The 26,636-nt window shown below is 45.9% G+C and overlaps 1 protein-coding gene across 1 annotated transcript in view; it reads right to left on the bottom strand.

Annotated features, from left to right (window-relative positions):
- HS6ST2 (heparan sulfate 6-O-sulfotransferase 2) overlaps positions 1 to 24,660 on the bottom strand; it is a 127,823-nt gene extending 103,163 nt beyond the window's left edge. Inside the window, exon 1 of the mRNA XM_050310863.1 lies at positions 24,042 to 24,660. Coding sequence (XP_050166820.1) covers positions 24,042 to 24,553 — 512 coding nt within the window. The 5' untranslated portion in view covers positions 24,554 to 24,660. The remainder of the gene's footprint in view (positions 1 to 24,041) is intronic.
- Positions 24,661 to 26,636: the final 1,976 nt, after the last annotated feature.

Raw genomic sequence — 26,636 nt, 5'->3', positions numbered from 1 at the left:
CTTGAAACAGCAGAAACACCCAACACCGAATGGTCTCACTAACACATCACCTAGTTCTTCTAGAAGACATCTCCTTTTTAAAATAAGTAGAATTTAATCAGAGGTTGAAAGCAGGACATGGGGAGGAAGAACTGGTTACAGACAAGGAGGTTGATTTGGCTTTCCAAGGAGCATCTCTCTGCTGAGGACTCCTTTTCCTAATGCCTGCCCACCCCAGTTACAGTCACCACCACCAGAAATCAGCTCCAAAATAACTGCAAGGCAAATTGATCACAGTACATTCTTCCTCATTTATTCAAGCCCTACTAAAATCCAGCAAACCAGAGGGAGGGAACAAGCAGAAAACCATCAATAGGTCAAATTATCCTCATTGTTTAACACCTGCCTTTCCCCTAGCTTTTTGAACAAGCACCCTCCTTCATCCTCAATTGCAAAGTATTAGGATTTTTGTTCCTTCTGGCAACACATTAGCTCTCCACATCTGTCACCAGAAATGCAAAGCACCAAGGAGCAGTGCTGACCCCATGTACCTGTGACTCCAAGCCCACCTCTGCCCACCCTCCTGCACCCCACCAGCTCATTGCCCTTGCCCTGCACACAGGCTTTTCTCTCCCAGGCTTGGATGCACTTGTCTCCCCAGCTGTTCCCCTGTCTTCCCTTCATCTCTACATTCATCAAACACGCTTTTAACAAACCACTTGAGATCCTCACAGCCAGGCTGAATCTAAGGTTTGCTGAATCTTTCTGCATAAGATTTAAAGAACAGCCTTTCCCTACCCAGCCAGACTCCGCAGCTTCCACCCAGGGACAGCTCATCGCACAACTCAATTACAGCACATTTCTCGACCTCTGCAAAGGAATCTTGTCCTGCTGATACCCACTCAGAGAGCTGAGGAGAAAGGTCCTTCTCCTAGCCAGCAACTTCAACTGCATCTCCATCCATATATTCCTCCATTCCCTGGCATAGAACTTTGGAAGTCCCCATCCTGGCAGATTTCTTAGGATGTGGCTGGTCTCCCACATTCAGCAGCAGTGGCTGAACACGACCAGTTGCACATGGTGAACAGTAGGGTCTGAATCAGCCCACAGGTCTGTTTAATCAACAGTCTGCTTAATTACATCAGGAAGGTTCATTTATTATTCCCTTTTCAAATGTATCTTTTCCACTTTTGTGGGTTTTTTACCTTAAAAAGTTAGTATAACTGGGTTAACATCCATGAAGAATAGGCAGTTAGTTTTATGGATGAGATTAGCTAACAAGCTTGAACAGGTTTTATGTCTGAGTATCAGCTGATCTGGGCACATTAAGTCATTTACGTGGTCTCTGCTGCAGACACTCATTACCTCACTGCATACAATTCCTTCGAGATTATTTCCCCTTTTTTTTTTTTTTAAGTCATACTTGAAGTACCCCTTAATTATTTGTGGTCTGGCAGAAGCTGTAATACTAACCTATTAATGTTAATGAGAGAAATACAGCACGCACAAAAATTATCTGCCACTATGTGCACTGAAATGAAAGTGAGCATGTTAACTTAAGCCTGAAAGACTGTTTTAACTCTAAATTTGAAAATAGAATTTGATGGTGCATGATTAAACCTCAAATTTTCAATCAGGCGGGCGTTATTGGAGCAAGAGCATGTTAACTTTATAACAGCAGGAAGTTCTATGAAATCTTTTTAAAAAAAAAAATCAAGCTAAAATTAAACACTCACTGTAAAACACCGTTTTGCTCTCCTTCTACAAATCTTTATGATTTACTTTTGAGTCAATAACTCACTAAAATTAACAAGATGAGATTATGTTTTGACAAGTTCCAGTGCTGATGAACAGATTTTTGTATCACGAATCCAGCTTCACCTCATTTTTCCACCATGGCTGACAGTCGAGACATGAATCATTCATTCCTTCTGGCCTTTGTGTATTTTATCAAATGCTACAAGGAACAACTAACTTCAATTCTCTCAAATAATTTTATAAAATGCCAAACTTAATGTTCTTTCATACCTAATTTTACTAAAGTTCTATAAGAAAGAAAACATCCGTCTAGCCAAGCTCAACCATTTTGACCATATAATGCCATCAGACCAACCTTACCAAAACAGATCCAGTATACATAACCCTGCCACTCAGCATACATATAAAATACACCACTGGATAAGCTTTCTATCATTCCTTGGCAGTGTAAAAGATTCCCAAAAGATGCAGACCTGAGACTCAAAGGCGAGAAAAAGCAAGGACCATTTCTAGATTGAACACCAACTAGAAAGGATGAGCAAAGAAACTGTTCCCCTGGACAGTTCTCTCCTGTGTTGATCTCCATCTTCACTGCCAATCTCCCCTCCTCGGCTAAACAGCTCAGAGGACCCCAGATTTTGGGTAACTGGTCAAAAAAGAAGTAATTTTCTTTGGACAGAAGACAGATACCTGCAGATACCTTCTGGTTTCTCCCAGAAAATCAGAGCTGTCAGGATGCCAGCAAGCTCCTTCCATATAACAAAAACCCAGGGAAAAATACATATACCAGATTTTCATCATAGCCACTAACAGAGGCAAATCTTAAGTAACTCTACCAAAGTCAATGGGCCTGCAGCAGAGAACACGATCCCTGTGATAATACACCAGAACCATAAAGTCTCCATTTTCTTGTAGAGACTGGATGTTTTTCATTTAAAGTGTTTAAATGCAGCACCTGAGGTACTATCTCTGCTGAAGTCAGCAAAGACGGCAAGTTCCACCACCTTCTGTACCCTACAAGGAATCACCCAAGGTCAGACAGTGTGTGGGGACTCGACGGACACCTCCTCCTCCTCCCCAAAACTGAGCATCTCCTCCTCTTGTGCCTCTATCAGGAACAGCACCTACTGGAGTCACCCGAGAGTCAAAGAGGCTGCTCTATTTGCAGCTGTAAACATTTTATTTATTCTGAAAATTCAACCAACACAGCTGTGAGATCAGAAATACGACTCGGTGGAGTTCGCGTCTTACTGCAGGCAATCACATTTATTATAATAAAGAACTATAAATAAATAATGAGGTTGCTTAACAGGGACATGGGTAACCTGTCTAGACAATGGCAGCGGTGACATACTCTGCACTGGAATGCCCTCCACATTAACAATAAGTCTTGATTAAAAGTATTATTTTTTTTTAAAGCGAGGCAATGATTGCTTATTTAAAAATACCAAAGCCTGCTTCTCAGCGCTGCCAGCACACACCCAGCAAGTAATACCTTGCTCTCTAGCAAGCCTTCAACATAGCAAACTCTTAGAAAGATCAGGGAAACACTCCAGCGTGCAGAATTTTTCATAATAAAATCATATAAATCCATATAAAATCAAATTCTCCTATTCGGAGCGGCAAAGGATACTGCTCCATCAACAGGCTGGCACACTCATGGCTCAACAGCACCCTGTGACCACCACCTGGATGTCACAGTGGCGCTTTGTGGAGGGGAGAACCCCTCTTCCCCTTCCCTGGCATTTCACTGTCTGCCTAATGGAGAAAAGTAATGGCCAAAATAATAGCTGGGTTATGTGACCTTAATTAATTAGCAGACCTAGTGGAAAATGCCAGCTCTGCACTGTCACTGCCTGCTTTCAAGGACCCTCTGCCTGCGTCAGCAGCACAGAGACACTGGGTCCATTAACGTTTGCTCCAGGGTAAGGACAGATGATGCAAGGGTGGCTTTAACAACCTGCTACCAGAGAGGCAAGGTGTGAGACAAAGGAGTAACCTCCCGTGAATCCGTTTGTGGTGAAAGTCTTCCCTCCCCATAAACCTTCTCTGTCGCCTCTGTGATGGGCCCTAGGAGAAACTCACCAAGAACAAAGCTAAGGTCAGCTGTAAGGGATGCAGAGAGCAAGCAGATGGCCGCCTGCCACCTCACCAATCAGCAAAACCATTCACTACAACTGCCTCATGAAATATTTCCTCACTTCTTCCTCTCTCCCTCTAGCTGCCTTCTTTCATCCATGCACTGAGTCCATTTAGGTTACAAGACCCATTTAGTGGGTTAGTGGGGAACAGCTGGTAAAGCAAACAAACAAAAAATCAGACCAGTACCTTCCCCAATGACTCCAAAATCCCAGGGACAGCTGCAACAGCACTCTGGGAATAACAAAAAAATAAATTCTTATTCTATAGAAATATCCCCTGTCCTCAAACAGGCCTGCAGTTACAATCAATTTCAATAATAAACTTTATCAACAGACTTTATCAACTGCTCTTCAGGAAAAGATCTCCCTTCATCCCCTAAGCCATTCCTCTGCCCTTGGAGGAAAATCCCAGTGTCTTGGACTTTATAGAAGTAAATTCTGCAAGCAGCAGCAGTTCTACTAATGTTTGGAGGGAGGCCACCAGGAGCTTGACCAAGGATTTGACACACATCTGGCTCAAAGGACAGATGTGCGTTCACATGGGCACAGTTTCATCAGTCAGGTTCTAATTCTGGCCAAAAATCTTGTGCATCACAGTTGGCTGTTAGGATTACCATGTTTATTTACATGGGTCATACTAGGGAATGAAATAGTGTAGTTTTGCAACTAAAATAAGTACTGTTATTCTTATCACCTCTAAACCATTAAGTCATGTCCAGATGCTGGGTTCAGCATATTTTGAATACATGTAATAAACAAAAAAATTAAATCCAAAATGGACTACATTTTTTCAGGGGACATGACCTTACCAACTTCAGCTCCTCCAGGATCGTTGGCAGCCTTGCAATTTAAATCTGAATTCTCCCTCTCCTTTTTTTTTTTTTTGTTAAGCTCAAGTTCCTTCAGTATCCACCTCACGTTGGATTTATAATGCTAATCAAACTTCTCCAGGTAGAGATAGAGTTTATAAATTAATCCTGGGTAAAATAAATACATCAGCCAATCTCGGCACAAACATTCCTGCCTCTGATTAAGCTGAATTCCAGGACCGTGTGGCGTGCATTTCAAAAGGGTGAAGTGGCAGGAAAGATGCACGTCCCCAGAGTGTATTTGCATCAATGTGACCTCAAAGCCACAATGCCTGGGCAGGTGGCAGGATGAGACTCCGTAGTTATTATGCAAAGGTACAATTTGCTTTGCTGTTCCTTCACGCCTCCTCACCCAGACAGAGAGCTCCAGGTGCACAGTGCTTGCTGGTGGCAGGGCTGGAGGGTTTGGCTCTGAACCCCCTGGGACCAGGCACTGGGATGACCTGAGTACACAGTCCCACACCGAGGGGAAAAAACCACGCCCTCTGAGGCTCCTTGGATGCTCTGAGATATTTATAAACAAGTGCCCACAACACAAGTTGTACTTTCCTGTTTTATGCTAACTACAGGCACCCATAAGAGCCGATCAATAGCAGTCTGTGCCATACCCTAAGAACCCTAAAATGTTAAGTGCAGGAACCATCACAGACAAGACATTACGGCATTTATACAGGCTGAACTCCTATAACAAAAGCTATTTATACACTAACTCTGCAGAGTTCAAGTGTTCATCTGCTAACAAAATTGGCTGGGTGGTTTAAACCGGACCCAGGGCCAGAAGTATGAGCAGCTCTGCTGCCCAGTGTCAGATGTAGCTCTACACTGAGCTCCCACTGCAAAGAAAATGCATGAAGAATATAAAGGCAGTAGGGGTATCCCAACCAACTGGAAAGAGGAAATTAAGAAATTTCTAACCTTGAAATCATCTCAATTATACCTGTTTGCTGCAGTGCTAATGCCAGGCTGACCAGCTTGTCCTACAAAACCCACAGGCAGAGAAGAGGGCACAGATGGACACACTCAATGTCCATCAGCCAAGGCAAGACCCTTCTCACTCACCCACCTGAAAGCCAGAGAAACAAAGGCTCCTCTGCCCACATCCCTGCCACCCACTGCAGCCCACTCCTGCCGTGACACAGCTTCTCTCTCAGCTGTGCCAGGCACACAGTCTTGATTAGTTGCCATCAATGCCCTAATTTATCATTCTTTGAAGAGTTAAGTGTTTATATATCTGATAGGCTTCAGTTAAGCAGATGCATCTTATTGGTGTAATGGGTACAGTTTGAAGAGAAGTACTAAGTACATTCCTCCTTAAATGAAAACACAGTGGTCCAAATCTCTGCCTTCAATCCCACAGTGAAATTCCCTCTCTTCCACTATGGACACGATATGATTGCCAATTAAAAAGTGAAAGCAGAACCCAATGCAATACTAAAGCAATTAAACAGGAAAAAAGTCATGAGAGCAGGATGAACACAGTCTACTGGGGAAGGAAAAAAAAAAGAAATTAGTCCTTTAAAAGCAACGCTAAAAACCTGTAGGTACTGGATTTGATTTTAAAAAAATGTTAGGAATGATACATATGCTCAGCTGAATTGCCAAGAAGAATTACTTTAGAAGAAAAAAAAATTAAAAAAATACACTTAGGAAGCAATAATATCGTTCTGGTTTATGTACTGCCACTGCCGTACAGTGCTGCACTTCCGAACGCTTCAGAGATCACAAAATGCTCTCACATCATCAAAATGAAGCCCAGCAAATTGCTAATGATAACAGTTAGGGCAAGACGTGGAGCAATCCAGTTCTAAAAATGAAGAACGTCAGTAACTGCACGCTGGTTCAACAGCCCTAACCAGGCAGCCGAGTGCTGCTCACAGGCTCGTCCTCCCAGCAGACTGCTCTGCAGAGCTGAGGCAAATCAGGTACTACTAATTACGAGTGTCTAAGGAGGATGCAGTGACATTTCTTTGTAAGGATGGAGCACTTTGTGGGTATTACGCTGGCTTTTAACCTCTCATCCCATCATACAATGCCAAGGAGTTTTGTGGTCCAGGCATTAACCCTGTGGAAAAGAGCTGACACTGCAAAATCCCAGCTCTTATCATTAAAACTAACCGGATCCTCTTCTTCAACCAATTTAAGACAGAGCTGATGTGGGGCATGAATTATCTCCGTTCCTGGCAGGCCACCTTTCCAGGGAATAGGGTTGTTCATGCAATCAACAGGATGAGCACTGTTGTTTCCAATAGGGAGGAGCTGGGCCATGGAAGCATCAGCCCTGCCAAGTCCACAGCACACACGATGGGGAGTGTGCAGATTTCAGCTCTGCAGCAGCCAGACCGGGCAGCACTGAAGATCAAGCCAAGATCAGACCTGGCAGCACCCCAGGGCACAGCATCAACTTTGACATTTTCAATGCCCTGTGGATGCCTCCAGGAGCAAGCCCTGGATGAGCTGCTGAAGGCACAACAGCCAGTACAATCATCCTTCCCGAGGCAGTTCAGACTCCCTGCAACCTTGCTGCTAATTCTCAGAAAATTCTGATTTCAACACAAAACTGAAGTCCTCTAATGTTATCTCTTCTAAAATCTTACCCTGTGCTCATGAATTAAAGTAACGCTGTAAATCCAAGGGAATGAAAGGGTTACATGATCTGTGTGTTACACAGGTCTTAAGCTCTTCAAATGTCTGGTCAGCTGTTAAGAAGGGAGGTCTGACCTGAATTAGCTAAAAATTCCTACACCTTTTAGAAAGCTTTACCAGTAAACTCACCTATCGATCAGTGCACTGACTCTTTCAAGCTTGCACAAACCTGGAATTTCAATATTTTCTCCAGATATCAAGAAGAAACTCCAAACCAAGACCTAGCCTTAACAATCCCACATAATGTTCTTTTAAAATATGCTGTTAATCACTGCTATTAAAATATTGACAGCAAAGCACTTTCAGGTATCCTGTGGGCATCTCTAGCACCAGCCACTGCAGAAACAAATATGCCTGGAAAACAAAGACAACTGAGGAGCTTTGGGATGCCCAACTGCATGAGCTTATCCCTTAAGCCAAATTTTGTTCTGAGACTCTAAGATACACGAATTTAATGGGATTTACTTCGTCCTCTAAATCTCAGGTTAATTTCATTTTGACAGCATTTCATTTTGACAACCTCTACCCTGGGCTTAAAACCCACGACAGAGTGCTACGACAACCTTCAGATGAACTTGCTCTCAACTCACGAGCTGAGAGCAAGGAAACACACAGCCCTGCTGGTCATAAACCTCTGCTCAGCAAACAACACCCAGCAAGATGCAGGTAGCTCAATTCAGAGCAATAATTCCCACCTCAAGTTGGAGAGGGTGCAGCTCAAGGCCCTGCACACAACTCTTTCATTGGGTCGGACACAGAAACAGGCAGCCAACTGCAACAAGCAGGGCTTTCTCAGGGAAAACGTGATGTTTTGAAAGCAAAACAGAGGCAACAGCTTCCGCTCACGGGCTGTGGTTAAAGCAGACGCGATTTGATTTTTAAAGCCACAGCTATATATAGTTGCGGTAAGGGAAAATGTCTGTTGATACTTGTGTTATGCAAAAGTTGCTCTAATTATTAACTACAGCTCTAAAGCATGTGGTGCTTTCTCCAAAGAACCTGCAGGAACATCTCTACCACCATTAACAGAAACACCAGAACAGTTTTCTGTCTGTGAGGACGCAGCTGCCCCGCAGGAGCCTGTGGTGCTACAGGAAGGAGACATGAGCTTGCAGCAGGAATGTCCTGCTCCAGCTCCATCAGTCTCTGTCTCCACCTGCACCAGGAAAGGAAATAAGCACATCAACCCACTGCCACCACCAATCTTCTGGACTTTAATTAAGTGGAAAGAAAAAGGCTAAAACTCTACAGGGAAAAGCTCCTGTTGGTTTGCCTCTTAAACAGAGTCATTCCTCCAGCATCAGCCTGTCCCCTCCAAATTGCTTTTATATCTTGCTGTACAAAATGTCTTTTTGTTCTCTGGGAGGTTGGAGGAACATCTCATAGGAACGATGACCGGATTTCGCAATATGTGGTTTTGAAGGTTGGTGTTAAATTTGACACTGTAGCTCCAAAGTAATTGTGACTAACCACTAAATCAGCATGTGTAATGGATTCCTCCGAACATTTATAGCTAGCAGTTCCATTATGCTCTAATCTGGAAAACATCTAAACGACTCTCTGCAAAAATTAGAGTGGAACATAAATGTCTTGATAAAAACAAGATTCCAGAGATACTCCATTTAACCACAGTGACTTCTGAAACATGTCTAGTGCAATAACATCCATTAGAGTGCAGTCATTTGCTATTTGATTTTTAAACCCATGCTTCAAGACATCAATCTAGAGAGTGTCAAGTCTATGTGAAAGGTGAAACAATCAAGAACAAACCTCTAGGGCAGTGTTGGGACCTACAAGGAGGACTGAGTGGTAACAAAGGAGCAGAGGAGCACCAAGAGGCTGGCTGGCAGCTGTGGAGGGAAGCTGCCTCTCCCTGCTGCCAAAGGGCAAACTCAAAGTCACCCTGTGTTTCTGGATGCTCATCCCTGCACATCATTTGAATCAAAACCCCTCAGTCCACAGTAAAGCACCACACTGTAAGAAGTATCTGCCCTGCCCTTGTTCAGCTTCATCCTCTTCCTAAATCCACGATTTCCAAACTCCGAAAGTCAGACGATAAAACAGCTCCTGAGGGAGAAGCACCATGTTAGAAATCCTGGCTGTCCTCTCTTGTCTAGAAAATGATGCCAGAAGGTCCTTATGCAATCAAAACCCACAATAAAAATAATAAAATTAGCTAAGATTTCAAGAAGCAAAACAGAGAAGCATTACTGATTCATTTCATCTTCCTGGAAAAGCCTGAACTGTGGTTAAGTGGAGGACAAGTTGAAATTTTCCATTAGTTGGGGGGGGGGGGGAAGCTTGTTTAAAGAGAAGGGAAAAAATCCCTCAGGTTAGTGTTCAAGTACAGCAACAATAAATTTTATCACAAAATCTCTGCTAGGCAGATACTCACCCTGCTCCCAGCCCAAGGAGCAGTGGAGCTTGCAAAAAGGCTGCTCTTGTTTAACACAAAACCCGTGTAAAAAATAAAAGCCAGCATGAGAATCCCAATCTTCAAGCAGTGAGGGAACAGACAGCTTTTTGACATTGCTCCCAGCAAATTTTCCTCCAGTCTCCTTGCCTGGGGGACACCCACAGAGGTGGTAAGGGAAGAGCTGGCTGGGCTGTGTGTGCACCAGGGGATGCGACTGCTGTAGGTGACCCCAAAGAGCTCGACGGCACTCGCAGCCTGGAGTGATCTCAGCTTACTCTGGGCCAGCGACACCGGCGTCAGTCTAGACCAGGGACTTAAAAATGCTTCACCACTACACTTTCCTGAGTTGTGCTGTGCACTCCTACACCACAACTAAGGATCAAAGCCAAGGGATGCAATAAGCGACTGCAGCACATCCCAGCCCTGGTACCTGCATTAAAGCGAAGGCTTTTGCTTTTGTCCTTAACAGAAAGGGATGTTCCATCTCAGCTGCTCAAGCAAAGATGAAAAGCAACTTGTAAAATAAAAGGATGTTGTCCACATGAGCTAAAAAGCCTGTGTTCTGCTCCCCACTTCCCCAAACATCCAAGATTGACTCCCACCAGCTAGCACACTGCAGATTTTCGGATCAGTTACACTAGCACAGGTCATGCCCCTGGGACACAACATAATCTTCAGCATCTATAAATTCTGCAATAACCTACATCTAAAAGAAAGCACATCTCCCAAGTCCTGCCAAGAGAGCCCAACACAAATTCCCACAAATACTAAAAGGCAATGACACCTGGCAGCCCAGAACTGCAATTCCTGCCTTTATATCATATCCCAGATGCCTGCTTCCCTTTTCCATAGAAAATTAAGTGAGTCCTCTGCCATAACCGAAATGATAACTGCACTGCAAAAGATCCAGCCCTAGGCAGGCAAGGCACCTGTAAATGCTCACGTGCTCCATGACTTCTACCCCCACACACACGTTAGGAGGGAGGAGCTGAGGTTCCCACCCCAAAGCTGTCCTCAATAAGGAAACAAGTTCTAGGGAAGCTGAACATGCAGGGGTGAAAGTCACAGGAAAGCAGTTTGGTAACACCTGCTGCCAAAAAAGAGCAACTTGCTTCACAGACTGTGCCAGATTCTCTATATGATCAAATTTCAGCCTGAGTATCCATCATCATGAGATGCCAGATGTCAGGTTTAACCAACCTAACCTCCATTATAAACAAGTCCTACAAGTAACTGGAACTCCAGCAAGTACTGAGACATACAAATATCCTTAAAAAGATCTTTTAATCACAAGAGTAAAGAGACCAGAATATCACTTATCTTGATAGACCATTATACAAGACATTAAATATTTTAACTGTAAGGGAAAAAATAAAATATGATACTGCACTTCATACCCATAACTCTTTAATGAATACACAAGTTTATTGCAGGAAGCAATTCACCTTCATGACTTAAGGTGATACACGAAGAAAAGCAGAAGCAAAAATGTCCTAACAATTCCAGAAAAACAACATGATGGTAAAAGCAAAACCAACCCTTTAGACAAGAAACAAGAGAGCCTTATATTCCTTAAAAAAGCCTATAATTGCAGTTCCAAAGTACAGTTAATTGGCAACATTTAATAAACAAGTTGCTGTCAGCCTTAAACCTCAATTTCCAGACTCAGCTGTACCTGGGAGAGCAGCAGGATGGGCTGAGCACACAATCAAATCCTCCAGCACGACTGCTGAGCCACCGCGGCCAAGCCAGAGAATCTGCTTATATATTTTACAAATAATCGGATCCTTCCCTAATCCAGGCTCTGAGAAATTTTTATCTCACCATGAGCTCAGCTATTCTTAAGTCCTTTCTGTGTTTTTTTTCTCTGTGCTGCCTGATACACTGACCAATTTTATAAAAGGGATTGGCTGATGGGAGGTCCGGATTCAGGTCAAACAGAGCTGGCCTTGTCAGTGTGCCCTTCCAGATGCTGGTGGAAAAGAGCTCTAAAACTCCCCTTTTCTCCTACACCCTCAAATCAAACCTGCCCAGGAAAGGTATCTTTTCCTGCAGAGGCCTAGTGGTTACACAGATTCTGAAACAGCTGCTGCTTCTGGTCCTCCAGGTCCTAATCCAAACCCGATATACCAGCCAGGATGGACATCATCACATGGACACATCAACTTATCCAAGCTGCTCCCTAGCTCTTCAGGTCCTGCGCCAGGGAATCTCAACTTTCACTTGTCTCAGCAAGTCAACAGACCCTGCACCCTCCACTTGTCTTGGTGCACACACAGCTGCAGCACTGGCCAGTTCCAAGTCGTAAGAAAGGAGAATTACAGCAAGACAAAGCTGGCATCCCAAACAAGAGCAAAGACACATGGAATCCCAACTCAGCAGAACACAAAATTTGATCACCCCAGGGTAACAAAAGGTGCTCACGCCATTACTGACCCCTACTCTGCAAAGCACTGAGCAATACATTTAAACACTTTAAGTCTATGCTTAAGCAATATATTTAAGTACTTTTGTTCACACAATGGAGTTCAGGCTTGAAAGAGTTTGTGTGCCTCTTAAACCTAGTGATGCACAACCTCCTTCTGATTTCTTCTCCAGAAATACCAGCACTGTTCTGTTATGTGCCTTCAGTTAAATATCCTAATAAATAATTTTTAAAATACTTTGGGCACATTTTTTCAAAAGCTGTATTGTACCAAACCCTAGGTCCAATGCACTCAGCCATGCTTGCAGACAAGGATAGTTACTCACACGCTTTTGTCCTTGCAAGCAACAAAAGAACTCAGTAATTCCACAACACAGGGCATTGCCCACATGTTTCCTGTGCAATATTTTCTGCTGACTGTATTTCTAGAAAAATTGCAATTTCTTCTTGCATGTGGTAGCATGTTAAATATGTCACCAAACACCAGGTGATAAAGCAGCTCGCAGAACTGTTCCCCAGTCAAAACTCATCCCTAGCCATTGCCCTCTTGTTCCACTGTTCTGCATCACTGCTAGCAAGCTGCAATCTCCAAACTCCAGCAGGTATTATCAGCACTACCCCATAAATCTAACTCAGTGAGGAGGTTGTCTCTACCCATAAATTTCTGAGAGTGCTCATATTCCAATGTGCCCATATTCCAGAATACTGCTGACATCCAAAACTCAACTAGCTGCATGGAAAGTGAGCCTGCAGAAGGCTGGCTCATCTCAGGAGAAGCAGCTGCAGGTGCAACTACTCTTTTCATTTGTTTTCTGCCTCTCCTCTGGAAATGGGATGAAAAAAGGCATTTATAGCTCTACTTTGCAAAATGCATTAGTTATGTTCAGGAATATGGCCTCACCTGGGGTCTATCTGAACTGTTTCAGAAACAGGAGTGGTTTAAATGGCTATACAGGATAGTTTTAGCAAACAAGTAAGTGTTCAAGAGATATAAGGAACTGAAGCTTCTCTTAGGTCTCTGCTACCACTGTGCCTTCTGATGCTTTTGTCCCCTCCACACTGAACAGCTGCAGCCCTAGCAGGCACCCACTGCAGTCAGCCAAAGCAGGAACTTAAAGCACAGCAGCAATGTTTCATTCCTATGGACTTTGGTCAGGACATCTGGTGTCAGATACCCAAAGTCTCCTAGGCAAGAGGGCAGGTCCCAGTTTTTCTCACTATGCTCTTCTATGAGCCAGAGCACCAGGCTCACCAACACACCTTTCAGGCTTGCTTAGACCTTACTTTATGACAACTGTACCAGGCTTTGGATCTTCTCAAGTTGTTCCTTCCAAAGGGTAAAGTCATACACTGCTTTGGACATGAGAAAGGGTGAACATTAGATCACGCAACAGCTCTGGCCTTGAAGCACCAAACAGTGTGACCACACACCAGTAGCTACACAGTTCAAAAGCTTTCCTCTTCACTTCCCAGGAAGGGAACAAACACCACAGCCCCCACAGGACAGCAGCACATGGCAGTCTACGTGGCAGGCTGGAGTCACCTGTCAGTACAGCACATTGGGTTCACATTTAAACACTACAGCTTCTCAAAATTCAAACTAAATGCTTAGAAATGTTTCCAGTGCCTCTACCTAGGACTAGTCACACATAGGCAGCAGAGCTACTGCATGCAGTCAAGCCAAGAAATCCAACATCCTTTATGCTGCATACACACGGAAAGACATCCTCATGCAAAGAGCTGAATTACATAGACAAGGCAGTGGCTGAGATGACAGGCATGGTGATGCTCATCCCAGGTGTAAAGTCCTGGCTTCTCAAATCCCACTTGCATGTTTACCTACCACTTTTCTCTCACACAGATCAGAGTCAAGCACACAAACCCCAGCAGCAGCCTGCCACCTGAAAGACAAAAACCTGACCTTTATAGTCAGATTTATTTGAAAGCAAAAACTCTACTCCACATTTTATTGACCTAAAGGTTTAAAGTTATTGGAAATCACCAAAATTAAAAAAACAATCTATTCAAGTTTAAGCTAAAGATGAACAGTTAGGAAAGGAGAAAATGTAATGGGGAGATCATGCCAACATAGGCTTTTTCTCTTAATTAAAGACTGACATGCAGCACATAAAGGAGTTAAAGACTAATTTATGCCATTTATGTTTTTGCAAGTCACTCAGCTACCATCAGGCAGGCACATCCTGTTGTGTCTGACATTTCCTTGAGCACTTTTGTCTTCTCCCTTCCCCGTGCTGCCACTGTACTGATTAGATCCAACACCCCCACAGAAACACCAACAGCTCTGTGAAAGGCAGAAGCCATGCAGACATCTTCCTCACTTTCTGCAGTTGGTGGAATCAGCTCCAGGAGGAAAGAAACCCACCGCTCTTCTGGGAGCGCTGCACGGACAGGTGGCTCCCCCCACCTCCAGCCTCACTTAAATCCTACATAGGGAGGACAACCCCCGCAGCACCTTCACTATCAAGGAGTTAACTGCTGGTAAAAAATAGGAGAAAGTTAGTACCTGGCAGGTTTTGCTCAAGCAGGATACAAGCACATTCCCAATAGCTTCCTCTGGACCCGCAACAACAACAACAAAAAAACCTTGCAACCTCAGAACAGCTTGGGATTGCTCCAGGGAATAACTTTCCCACAGGCGAAAGGAAGTGCTCTCTCCTCAGTTACCCTGAAAAAGCAACTTTCAAAAGCAGCTTCTCCGGCTCTGACCAAGGAAACATTGTTTTGCTTAACAGGGGTGTTAAAACTGTTGCTTTACTCTGAACCCAAGGAAGGCTGGAGAAAATAATCAGTGGCAGAGTGTGCTTTAGTCACTTGATTAGGGCATTTGCTGAAGGATCCCACAGTTCAAAGAGCAGTCTGAGTGAGCAGATTCCCACTGCTGGGAGCCTTGCAATGTTTTAACTTAGCCAACACAAAATGGAGTAAAGGCAGAATTGATCTTCCAGCTACTTGGACCTCTAAGAGCATCAAAACTTCATAGTCCTTTTGCTTATGGGAAATTAGGAGCACTTGCTACAAGTATCTCATGAAAGGCATACTCTTCTTCATGCCTTTATGGAGATGTGCAAAATCATTTATGCTGCAAGATTATCTCCCTCGTAGCTGCATATATTTAGTTACATCAAAAGTTTGGCTCCCTCAGAGTTGGATAAGCAGCTGAGAACCAAGAAGTAACATGATTTGAGTCTCACCCCTAATGGATCTTATGACTTATAGGCCTCTAAAGACTAATGATTTTCTTCAAGACTAAATAAATGGAGATTTCACTCAAAGCTGTATATAATAGCTTAAATGGATTCTGTCTTTAAAAGCATGAACAGCTGAGAAAGACGGCTAGAGTCAGGGAAAAAGAAAAAAGGCTGGTCCTAATTGCTACTCATTCAAAAACATTATCTTGTTACATGCATATATACACACTATCCACCCAGAGATACTGGAGTGGATGGAAAAGGCAACAGCGAGTTAAGTGTTTACAACTACAGTTTTTATTTCTACAAAAAACACCCCAGTGATGTTAAACACGAGACCCACCCAATGAAAACATACTGATCGAATTATACATTCGCTGTTTACATCAACACTATGAACTTGAACACAAAAGAATAGATTGCTTTGGCTTCTTAGTCTCACATTAGCAAATGCAATTATCTTTCATTAATTTTACAGAGTGTTCACAGTGGAAATTAAATCATTTCTTCACGTCTAAGAAAAACTTTACAGTTTTAATTATTCATAAATACCAAAGTCTCCCACTTATTACTCATCACAAATGTGATTTGTTTCAATAACGCCTGAATAATTTGGTGCTACCCTATTAGTCCCAGAACATAATGTACAATTGCCAGAATCAGCAAGTAAATCGTAAACAATAATCCATGCTTGCTCTTCAGTGCCAGCTGCTAAGGAAGAAGAGGAGGAGGAGGAGGAGGAAGGCAGGGATGACGCTTCCTCTCCACCCCAGTCACGGTGCTGCCTTCATCCTCCCACAGAAAAACACTATCCCACATCTGTCCTGGTCAGCTTTGCTTCCACCCAAGGTGCTGCAAGCTCAGACAGGCTCTGCTTGGGCGAGCATTCCAGTCCCAAACTGGGAGCAAGCAACCAGGCTCCCGAGGGAGGAAGGCAGTGGCTGGGGATGCTCCATTGCTTTGCTTCCCTGCAGATTTACATCCAGGCAGGCAGCTGTCCAGCAACAGGAATTAACTGATTGAGAAGGGAAAGGGAAATTAATCCTCACAAGTATGTAAGGAGCCTACATGGGTAATTCCAGAAAAGGCTGAGTTGCAAGGGCTGCTTGGCCACAGTAATCCCTGCAGAGCGAAACAAAGCCCAGGCGCCATTTCTGCAGCAAAGTGGTTAAATAAGGAATTACCCAGAGTTTTGCGTCCTGGCTGCCAACTGCTTGTCAGATTGAGTCTTACGGGAGGGGAAGAGAGGGTTGTAAAGTTACTACAGCTGAATCTGCTGTAGCTACAGTTTTTTTTACTATTTCTTCTGTCATTTAAAAAAAAACCAAAACAAACCTGACCTTATCACAAAAAAAATCTAAAGTCGCACAAAATTACAAATACATGCACATAATATATTTTTCCATAGTAAAGTCAAGAAAACATCAGTACCCTCAACACAATTCTCTCCTCCTTACACTCAACCAGTGCTCACAGGGGCAGACAGCCCCCACCAGGTCCCAGCTGGGTTCCATCCAGCCCAGCAGTCCTGCCCTTGGCACAGCTCACAGAAACATCCTGAAACCCACCACACTTCCCCAAAACCCATGTCTTCTCAAAAAGATCCATTCCCACTTCCCATTTTCAGCCACATATTAATTATTTTTGCTTTCTAGCAAGTTACGTGAGCTAATTTGGGCTGATGCTGTACAGAAACGCTGCCTTTATTATTACGGTTGTGGAGAAAGTAAATTAATGCAAAGGATTGCACACAGAGGCCTAATCCATTTGAGGTAAATCAATGCATTGCACATTTAAATTGCTCTGCTTTCCTTCAGAAAAGTACATTGAAGTGATTCATTAGGCACTGAACTGTTCACAGAAACAGACCAATTCTCTTAGGCATGCCAGTGCATCTCTGCTAGTTAAATTTAAACAGCAATCAAATCTACTAATAAGTCCTTTTTGCCGACATTTACATCAGTAGAGAACATGATTCCTGACAATTCAGATTAAATAAATGAGTCACAAATTAATCTCAGTTAAAATGCCTCAGAACCAATGCTAAACTTGTTAAACTTAAAAATCTGTCTTTTAATAAAAATAACTTATTGGTAATGCCTAACTTCCAAGTGTCTTTGATAACCTTTACTAAAGGTTATAAAGTTATCAAGAGGGATCACAAGGCACAATCTGTGTCTATTTTAATACAGTGAAAGTATGTATTTATAGTTTAATTTAAATATTTACAAATGCCAAAAGAAAAATTAGGAGAAAGACATTTTTTCAATAAAAAGTAATTGTGTCTTAGCACAACAGTACCATGCCACAGTGTTCAAATTCCCACTTTCTCCTTTAGGGAGGACCAACTTAGATAACATATGGAATAAACAATTCATGGAATAATGCCTGTGCCTCACATCTTGCTCTACTGCAATCACTGGGATTTATTTTTGCAACAATTAATGACTTCTCTCTACCCACAAAAAAAATTTAAAGTAAAAGGCAGTAGGAAACATATATTTCTAAATAACTAAAAGTCAATTTGTACTTTATTAAAGATTTAGAGGAGAGTTGAAGAGACCTAACATGGAAAATGATTTTTTAATCCCTTTAAGAAGTCCACCACTTTATCTACAAAACCAGCAATGCCAATTTAGAGAGCTTTACAAGTTCTGTAGTTGAAACTTAAAAAACCCCATGAACTTAAGTTCATAACCAAACCTTTCAAGGTCAGGCCCTGTAATGGGATTAGGTCAAGGAAACACTTGTACTTATGAAAATAATCCCCTGTCCCTCCCCTCAAAGCCCCTTCGTCACTCTGGAGGCTGGCATGCTGCTCCCAGAGCCCCAAAACCAGAGCCAGCTTTCATCCCACCAGGTGCCAGGTGGGGAATTTCAGCTGCTGCAGGTGCACGTTTGTGGGTGGTGAGGCAATGTTCACTGCACATCTCATCCTGCAGCCGCAGCAGCCACCACACCAAAGCGAGCAGGGTCATTAGGAAATCTCACTGATAAATGAAGCGGCTCGGAGTCGCTCAGGCCTGGCGGTATCTCTGCAAATGCTCTGTTATTTCATTCCTTTTTTTGGCTTTATAATTGTTGCAGAGTTTTTCCCCAGGAGAAATGCATCAGTGATGCATTTTTCAAGGGCAGGCAGGCAGGCACCCTCTTGGTGCTCTGGCCAGGACCCAAACTACAGCAGGCCACCCCATCTGCTTGCTCACAGCCTCCAGCTCAGCCAGGCTGGTCCCCTTTCTCCCCGAGCAGTTTCCCCAGAGCCAGGCATCACCCTCCAAAGTGGGGGGACTCCATCCTTGGAAATGGTGTCTGCTCCACCAGCTCCAGAGGTTTTAAACTGCCACCTCCTGCCAAAGCTTACATTATCCACTCCAAGTCTTGGGGTGCTCTACAGCATCTTTCCTGCCTACAAGGGGTTTAGTGATAATTTATGGGGCTTAAATATTCCCCAAATTCCACCACTACAGGTGAAACAATGGAGCTCATCCGCTTGCACAGCGATATATCACCTTTGCAACAGGGAGAAGCACACTCAACAGCTTCTAAGAGCCAAACCCCACAAGAGATTTTTCTCTCCCTGGCAGCATTATGCGACAGCTTTCCCTTTCTACACCAAAGCAGCTTTCTGGGAAAACCCAGGAACAGGGCCCAGCCTGCTCCAGGATGATCCATGCTCACTTCAGGGATGGTGGAAGGACTTGCTGCAGCAAAGCTGCCTTCTTCCTGGGGCTCTGGCTGGCAAAGAGTCAGGCACACTGGGTGGATGAGGTGGGTTGACCTCAGCTGGACACCAGGTGCCAACCAAGCCACTCTGTCACTCCCCTCCTCAGCAGGACATGGCAGGGAGAAAACTGACCCAACCATGGATCAAGATAAAGGCAGTTTAAGAAATCAAAAGCACAGGCCATGCACAGAAATAAAGGAAAACTAAAGATTCATTCTCTACTTTCCACTAGCAGATGAGGTCCAGCCACTTCCTGGGAAGCAGGGCTTCAGGACACCTAATGGTTACCCCAGAACACAAACAACAATGAATGCCCCTATCATCCTGCTTTATCTTAGCTTTTACTGCTGACCAGACATCCTGTGGTCTGGAACACCCCTTTGGTCACCTGAGGTCAGCTCTCCTGGCTATGTCCCCTCCCAAGATCTTGCCCACCCCCAACCTACTGGTCAGGGGGGAATGTTGGAGAGACTCTTGGAGCTATGAGAGCCCTGCTCAGCAGTAGCCAAAACACTGGTGTGTTATCAACACCTTTCTAGCTACCAACACACAACACTGCACAGGCTGCTGTGGGGAAAATTAACCCCATCTCAATCAGACCCAGTACCACAAACCTTAGAGTAGATGAGATTTGCAGACACAAATCCCACCACACTTCTAAGAGCTTGAGGATCAATCTGTTCAGTCAACAGAGACACACACAGTAAACACTTCCAGTTCGCTGGGAAACGTTTCAGTGTGCCTTTTTTTTTGAGATTTTCATAACATTCAACTTGGAAGTGTTTAACTAACATGCAGGGACAAGACAAGAACGCCCATGTATTGCCAGCGGCTTCTGCCCCACATCACAACAACCTAGTGCCAGCACCAGGCCTCCCAAAAGCCAGCAGGCACCATCCCTGGTCCTGGTCCAATAGGCTTGTACCAGCAGCATGAAGTTTATTCCAATCTCAGACTTTCTGGCTCCAGAGGACATTCTGCAAGCTTGTTCTCCTCTCAACAGAGAACATCTCTTTCCTCTAATGCTAGCCAGGAGTAACAGGAACACCAAACACAGCTTCACCTTTACCCATAACCACTTCTCTCACCCAACAAGGCTACGAAGCCACGACACCACTTAAGAATGTCAGTGTCTGTATTTACTCCCATGTCTCATTACATTTTCCTGTCTAACCTCGAGGCCTTTTGTGTCTTGCAATGGTGCCACTGGATTTACTGCTATAGACAACTTCAGTAGATACTTCCCATAATAATTAGCCAGAGCTGAGAGAAATCTCAGTTCGGTGATGCTCTAATGCACAGTTACTTTGGATGCTGCCTCTGTTCAGTGTGCCAAAAGCTTTGAGGCTTCCACAATCAATCAAGTGACCCAAGTCAGTCACTCACGACCAGGAAAAGGCACATTTCTCCTTTCTCACCACTGATGCCAAGAAGCTGAGACAATCCCCTTCTTTCTGCCACCACCATCAGCCCATTCCATCAACCTCACAAGCAGCAAATCCAGAGCAATGAAAGCATCAACTGTGCCTGCACTTTCCTCCTTCCCTCTCCCGCAATTTCTGGATGCCATAGTGGTGAGCAGGGCTGGTGGAGTAGGACACAAGCAGGAACTGGGACATAACAGAATATGCAGCCTGATTAGACTCAAGAAGAAAAAACCAAAAATCCCTCCTCCCAACCAGAGAACCATGTTCCTCTAGGGGAATGAAGAGCCAAAGGAGGCAAGGGAGCTCTATTTATCTGCTCACTACTTATGAAGGATCACAGACCACCACTGCAAAAGAAAGTTAGTTTTGGGAACCTATATGCTCATACACATGAAAGTACCATTCTGTTAAATCCAGAACAAAATATATCACAACAGGCATCCTGAGTATTTCTACTGCTTCAGAAATCTGCCCTCCAAACCTGCAATTCCCAAAGAAAACAGAGGTAGACTGCTGATGGAATTAAGAGCAGAGACTGGAAGATGACTGCTACAGGCAGCAAGGTTCTCCATGGGCACACCCTCCAGGCTGATCCCATCAGATCCCACCACAGTGATGCTCTGTGCCTGGTGCTGAGCATTATAAGGTCCAGGACAGGGTTTTCTTCAGACTAACAAAGACTCCATTTTTAAACAAAAGGTTGTTAAAGAACAGCCCAGGTAACCAGCAATCTGACAAATAGATTCTTCATGCCTGAAAAGACAAACATCTGTGCAAAGTAATCACACAGAGATGCAAGCTAAAAAGTTTGCCAGTCTCATCTGGCTATTCCCAAACAAGGCTACACAGCCCCAAGACAGTGACTAGAGACTGCATTATGCAGATGCCAAGCAGTTCAAATCACTCTTATAAAAGGTCTCACTTTTTAACCACCTCAACTATAAATGCAGGAATTCCCACCCTTGCCAAGCCAAGTTTCACTTCAGGAAATCATCCTCTGCTCCTGACCAAATCCTGCTCCCTGTCCTGACAATGCTCCCCAAATGGGCCTTCAATTTGCTCCCTCTTCCCACAGGATTTGCACAGCAGGGCTGTGACATTCCTTCCCTCCTCACCAGCACCTATGACCCAGGATATTCAGATATCCCCACCAAAAAAAACTCTGGACAGGAATAGCCAGGTTGGCCCCACTCTGAGCCAGAAAGGCTGCCCTGCTCAGACATCCTCATCCCACATCTACTGCTGCTCTGAAAGCAGCTTTTATCTGCCCAGAAAGGGCTTATATTTTCATCTGTTACTGGCACTAGGAAGAGGTACCAATTAACTAGTTGTCAGCTGAAAGCTGTTAAATCAAGAACACAAAATTAAAGACAAGGTATTAAAATGGGCAGGAAGACTTGAAAGGACTGTTTTTCATTTAAGAACTTCTCTTCCTGTATTTTTAAACATTTAGAAGTTGCAGTCCAAATAATTGCTTGTCAAGACAATTTTTTTGAGAATAACTGTAGCTATTCAGCAAGCTGTGTAATTAGGTTATTAAAAATACAATATCATCTTGAAGCCTTTCAGAGAGTAGACCTCTACCTAACAGAAAATCATCACAGCTCCATTTTCCTCCCTCTCTCCTGGCTTCGATCCCAAGTCACAAGTCCTAGGGACCTCTCAGAAGTTGGCTGTGACAACATACACTGTTTGCTGGACAAGGAACCATCACTCAGCTCCTGAGCAGGTAAATGCACTGCTTCCATTTCAACTCAGAAAAACATGTTTGGTATCTAACAGGGGAAAAGCAATACAAAGCCAAAAACCAAAAGACAAAAACCCAGTTTTCCAAGCCTGGCATTCCCTTCTGCCTCAGGTGCTGAGTTCAGGACAAGGAGTCTCCTGTTTTTCCAGAGGGCACAGCTAAGCCCAAGCATAGACAGTCTTGTCTCTGGGAAAGGAAGAGAATCCCTGCCCCACAGCTACAGCTCTTCAGGCCAGGCCCATCTCTGGGGGAAGAGAAAAACAGATCACTGGAAACTGTACAGCAAAACAAAGCACATGTTTTGCAATTTGCATTTCTGCTGACAAACAACATATTTACACGACAGGTAAAATAAGCTACGTAGCCTGTAAGGCTGAGCAGCCTGAAACTAGGAAGCTAATAAACCCAGGGGAAAGGAATTGGTTCCTGATGTTTGCAAATGGGATGTCACAAAAATGAGACAATTAAAATTAAAAGCAGTAAGGAAGACAAAAGAGCAGGAATCACAACAGCCAAGTCTGATAAAGAGCTGCTCCTTGGGTACAGGACGATAATGACGTTAAACATTTTTCTACTAGATGGCAGTGTAGTGTCACACTATATAAAAGGAATTCTAGAAAGAAATTGCTTTGTATTTCAAGTGAATCTGTGCTTAGACTTTACTTCAGAGAGCACGATATATAACAGTAGCCGCTTTGTAAGGGGACCTGCCATTAGTCTCACAGTGCAATAGGAATGATACTCCAGTTTCTAATTTCCCAGCGAAAGAACATGAAAAGACACTAAAACCCTGAGCAGTTCTGCTACACGGTACAGCTGTGTGCACAGCCACGGACAAGTTACTGAGGCTGTTACAACTGAAGGTAGGCTGTGATCAAACAGCTCCGGGAATGGAGGAAGCAGGTTCTCACTGCTCGGGGGGAAGAGGCCAGCTGGGCTTTTGAAAGGTTGGGGCAGCATTTAGGCAATCCCCTGGCTATAGCCAGAGGAGGTTGGCAACTTTGGCAACAAAGAAACGTGCAAGGATGAAGAGAGCAGTGTCACTAAAATTCAAAATGCAAGCACAAAATAATCAAGGTTAGGGCTGAAGGACAATGCAAATATTTTCAGGTAACTAAGCCATAACAGCAACCTTTACTTTGCAAAGCCGCCATTCCCATAAGCCAAACTTCAGATGCAAGAAGATACTGTGGTTCACCAACACTCCCAAAACCATACTAATTCCTGGCGTACGCAGGAGCTCCAGGAGCTCAGTACAGCCAGGTGATGGAAAAGCTCCGGGGGACGCTCGTAGGCAGCCGGAGCACCCTCGCTCCTGCTAGAGCCGCTCCGGGGGTCCCCGAGCCGTGGGGCTGCCAGGCCTGTTCTTGTGTCACTGCGTTCGTACCCCTCGGGCTGTCCCCACCAGCAGCCACCACGGCGGCAGCCGGCGGGACATCCCTTACATCACCGCACCGGCGGCAGCGCGGGGCAGGTCTCGCCCGCTCCGCAGAGCTCGGGGTGCGCTGCGCCCACCGCGGTGGCTCCGGGCCGGTGCGGCTCTCGGAGCCCTCGCCGCGCATCCCGCTCCATGTCCGGGTGCTCGGGACCCACCGGGCTCCCCCCTCCCTCCATCCCCGGCACGGCTGCGCTCCGCCGCTCCACCGCCCGTCCCGGGGAGGGACCGGGGCGCACGGGGAGCCCCCCCGGGGGCACGGCCTCACCTGGAGGGCCGGAGCCGCACCTCCTTCTTGCTGTCCACCACGGAGGGCACGCAGTTGGTGAGCTCGGTCCAGTCGGCGTGCAGCCCGCAGCTCCAGCCGGTGGAGAAGCGGGAGAAGAGCCAGGTCTCCCGCTTGCCGGGCCGGTGGCAGGTGCACTTCTTCTGCCCGGCGCGGCACTCGCAGGGCTGCTCCAGCTGGATGTTGCGGACCAGGTGCCGCCCGAAGGTGGTGCCGCCCGTCTTCTGGATGTGCAGGAACACGATCAGGTCGTCCCCCTTGATGTTGAAGTCCACCCGCCGCAGCAAGTCGTCGGCGGAGAAATTGAAGCGGGGAACGAAACGCGCCGGCGTCTCGTCCTCCGCCCGGTACGGGTCGGCGGCGGCGGCGGGGCTCAGGGTGCGGAGCCGCAGGAGCTGGCACTCGGTGCCCGGGCAGACGTACTGCAGCACGATCACGGCGAAGAGGAAGAGCATCACCAGCGCCAGCAGCACCTTGTGGGACCGGTCCTCCATCGTCGCCGGGAGCGCCGCGCATCGCCGCCGCCGCCCCGCTCAGAGCCGCCACCGCCGCAGCCGCCGCCGCCGCCCCCGCGGGGGGACCCGCGCGGCCGCCATCGCCCGCCGCTGCCCACGGCCCTTCCCGGCAGCCCCCGCGCCGCGCCCGCCGCGCGCCTCCGCCCGCACCGCCCCCGCCCGCCGGCACTGCCTCCCGCACCGCCCCCGGCACGGCCCTGGAATGGGAACGGGAGTGGGAATGGGAACGGGACCGGCAGCGCACCGGGACCGCCCCCAGCGCGGCCCTCGAATGGGAACGGGACCGGCAGCGCACCGGGACCGCCCCCAGCGCGGCCGCTGGGCACCGGCACTGGGACTGGCGCTGCACCGGGACCACCCTCGCCGCGGCCGCTCGGCGCTGCACTGGGATGGGGATAGGGATTAGGGAATGGCACCGCACCGGCACTGCGCTCCACGCACAGACCGGGACTAGGACCAGCACCTCACTGGGACCGGCACCGCACCGGGACCCGCGCACGGACCGGGCACACCGGACCGGGCACACGATGCTCGGAGCGTGCACACCGACCGGCACGGTGCTCGCGCGTCCAGTCCTCCCGCCCCGCACCGGGCCGGCAGCCGCACGTCTGCGGTGCCATCGTCCAGCCCATCCATCACACACCCCCGCAGCGCTGGACCCGCTGGTGCTTTCTGTCCGTAGCTCACACCAACACCCCGTGTTTCGATGAGGGAGTGTGGTGTGAGCGCATCGGCTGTTTTCCTTGACGCCCCGAGTGGTTTCGATTTATTTCAGGTAGCAAATACCTGCGCTATCTCTGCCAGCACATTTCGAAACCCCTCTGCACAAAGAGACTGTTCTGTAAATAAAACAATAACAACAAGGGCTCTGTGGATTTACCTCTGATTAAAGTCCTTTGTATATTTATATGCAAATGATGTTTAGCGCTCCAGCTGCTGGCGGCTGTTCAATGAGGCCTGGGGGTGGGAGCACACGGGCGCTCACCCCATGCGGGGTGATAGCGGCTGCAAAGCTGTTCCCCCCGTGCCATTCCACAGGCAGGGACACCCACCCGCCACGTGCCATCACGGGGCTGGGCTGGGGAGCACAGCACAGCCAGTGAGCCTGAGCCTTCCCTTTCCCTCTTGGTGCCAATGATGCTGTGGCAGTTCATGTCTGTGAGAGCTGCACCCTTCTAAGAAAAAGCAGATAAAAAACATGAGACTTCTGGTTAAAAGAGGTTTTTTCCCCCAATCCCCAGTGTCCTGTCCTTCCAAGGAAAAGCAGCCAGGGCAGGACCATATGTTCGGCCACCCCCCGTTTAAGTGATGTGCTCCAGTATTTATTTAACTGATGGGCTCAGCTGCAGATGTTACAGAGCTGCTGCATCTCACTAACCCCTGATCTCAGGTAGGGGTGGAAATGAATGAGCTTCTCCTTCCCCTCCCCATTGCAGCACCTCAGCTTTCATTCCCCTGCCACCTGTGACGCTTCTGTTTCTCCACCTGGCCAATCATCTAAGAGCTGAATTTTCTAATATGCACAGCAGGCAGCAAACAAAATAATTTGTAAACACTCTCCCAGACCTTTATTCGTCATAAAAAGAAAAGAAAATGGCCTGCCTCGTTTCTCCTCCTCTCACAGCAATTCTCTTTAAATAATTTCAGCAGGTACATGTAGTGTTAGGAGGGAATGTCTTTATGGTTTTCATCCTTGAGCAACCTATCCTGTCTTTCCTATTTTTTCCAGTTGTCTCTAATATTTTGAAAACATTTACACTCACAATAATAGGCAATTTTATCACAAAGATTCTAGGCATGAGAACTACTGAGTTAATTTGTCTCTGTATCTCCAAAATGAATGGATTGCACCATTTAATGAAAACGCTGTGTTCTGAAATTCAAGCCTTAAAATTATAAGGATGTGTCTATGCTTTATATCCATCACTCTCTGACAGTGGTTTATATAAAAAAATATGTTTGGCTCCAGTTTTATTTATTTCACATTATGAAATAACAAAGATGTGTTCTCGGTTAAAACTGATCCTGAATGCTAATACATGAGAATTAAATGGAGAGAATA

The sequence above is a fragment of the Myiozetetes cayanensis genome, unplaced genomic scaffold (assembly GCF_022539395.1).
Source record: "Myiozetetes cayanensis isolate MyiCay16 unplaced genomic scaffold, myiCay2020 scf15, whole genome shotgun sequence".
NCBI classification, from domain to species: Eukaryota; Metazoa; Chordata; class Aves; order Passeriformes; family Tyrannidae; genus Myiozetetes; species Myiozetetes cayanensis.
Note: the sequence above shows the minus strand (reverse complement) of the source record. Positions and strands in the feature narration are given on the sequence as shown.